The sequence below is a fragment of the Frankliniella occidentalis genome, unplaced genomic scaffold (assembly GCF_000697945.3).
Source record: "Frankliniella occidentalis isolate FOCC.00 unplaced genomic scaffold, Focc_3.1 Scaffold13, whole genome shotgun sequence".
NCBI lineage: Eukaryota > Metazoa > Arthropoda > Insecta > Thysanoptera > Thripidae > Frankliniella > Frankliniella occidentalis.
In genome coordinates this window covers 892,986-894,554 of record NW_026267143.1, presented here as the reverse complement: position 1 = coordinate 894,554, position 1,569 = coordinate 892,986, and the positions used below count along the sequence as shown (strand labels likewise).

Sequence of the window (1,569 nt, the reverse complement as noted above, 5' to 3'; positions counted from 1 at the left end):
TTCATAATTATTATACAAATTATAAAGACTGTTCAAGCAGAGCTGAAATAAGGAAAGATTTGCCCATCACCACCTTGGTAGCCTTGTAGCAGGCAACTGTAATTGTGCAAATCCTGTACAGACACTACCGAAGAAAAAAACTGACTTACCCTTTTCATGACAAGTGTTCGTTCCCCGCTTTCCTCTTCATCTGGTGTCGGTGGCAGTGGTCGATTAGGAGCACCACTTGACGATGGAGCGCTGTGGAAAAAAATATATTCAAATAATCTATTTATAAAGACAAAAGAACAATTATGCTAAAAAATAATAATTTATCAGTTTTCAGTTACCTGGCTTAGATTCGTGACCATTGTGACCATCCGGTCGGTAAGGTGTGAACTCAGGTCTGGAAATGAAAATGAAGATATTAAGTTACACATTCCACATTGCAAATACAATGAGAGGGGATATTGTTAGACAGTGCTTACAATGGTTTTGGAGGGTCACTAGCCAGAAGTGTACCATCACTTCGAACTCTGCCGTTGTCCTCATCATCATCTGAATCTGACTCCAAAAGAGAGTGTTGGCCTGCTGGAGCTAAAGTTAATAGAGATGAATATTCACATCTTACATGACCTGAAGAAAGAAGATGTCTATAGCTTTACATACTTTGCGAAGTTGGTTTGGGACCATTTTGATGGTGTGACCTGGCAGGTCTTTCAGGAGGCTGTTCACTTCTCCCAGCTCCAGATGGGCCAGATGATGATCCACTCTGTTGACAGTTATAGAGTCCATATGAAATTTTAGGACACAAATTTTTCTTGGAGGCATCCTACTTCTTTTAAGTAAGTTAAGAACCAAAAGATTAAAAAAAAATCAAAAAAAATCCACTATCTTTTAAATACTTTTAACTGATTTAAGAACACCAGACAGGTAATTTACACCAAGTTTGTTAATTTGCTGTAGTTCAAGAAGTATGAGCTATCAAGGAAAGTGAATTAAAAGGAAATAATGCAGGAAAGGTTTTACGTAGCAACTCTTTACAAAAAGGTAGTACAGAAGTGGAAGAGAGATCTTTTAATTATTACCTCTGGTCTTCTTGGTGGCAGCTGAGTAGTAAAGATGTTCCAAGAACAGGCACATTGAGCAAACAAAAATGGTATTAAAAAGCCAAGTTCCCAGAATTGCAACAGAAAGAAGAAACTATGAGAAAGGGCTGTCCTTTCTCACAACAGAAATTTTAACTGAAAATACTAAAGCTTTTGAGCAAATCACCATTCCATTAAAAAGAAATGCTAAAATAAATGATATTGTGCCCTGGAGTGACAGGAAAAGGTCTGCCTCCCCAACAGAGCCCAAGAAATAAAGCCATTCACCATTACTTTGCAAATTGATTCAGCATTAGAAGAGAAGAATATAAAAATATGAAGTGTGGAAGGAATTGCAAGCACCTGTTCCATACGGTTCCATATGTAGAAAGTTAAACCTTTGTATTTGACTAAAAATACTTCGTCACCATTTTAGATGGCTCAAGAAGATTGATACAAATGAGTATTTAATAGTGACCTGAAGTTCTCCGTCTCCTCCCTA

At 37.3% G+C, this 1,569-nt stretch overlaps 2 protein-coding genes across 9 annotated transcripts in view; both read right to left on the bottom strand.

The window, feature by feature from the left end:
* Nucleotides 1–1,569, bottom strand: part of LOC113217609 (serine/threonine-protein kinase mig-15) — a gene marked incomplete at its 5' end in the record, with an annotated part of 35,297 nt that overhangs the window by 20,418 nt on the left and 13,310 nt on the right. For 5 of the 8 annotated variants that reach the window (XM_052263615.1, XM_052263622.1, XM_052263623.1 and 2 more), the window contains 5 exon segments: nt 150–239; nt 331–385; nt 468–576; nt 649–751; nt 1,068–1,088. In XM_052263615.1, the coding sequence (XP_052119575.1) occupies nt 150–239; nt 331–385; nt 468–576; nt 649–751; nt 1,068–1,088 (378 nt within the window). 8 annotated transcript variants of the gene reach the window in all.
* The window catches only part of LOC127748780 (misshapen-like kinase 1), a 12,450-nt gene that overhangs the window by 218 nt on the left and 10,663 nt on the right, over nt 1–1,569 (bottom strand). The window lies entirely within an intron of this gene.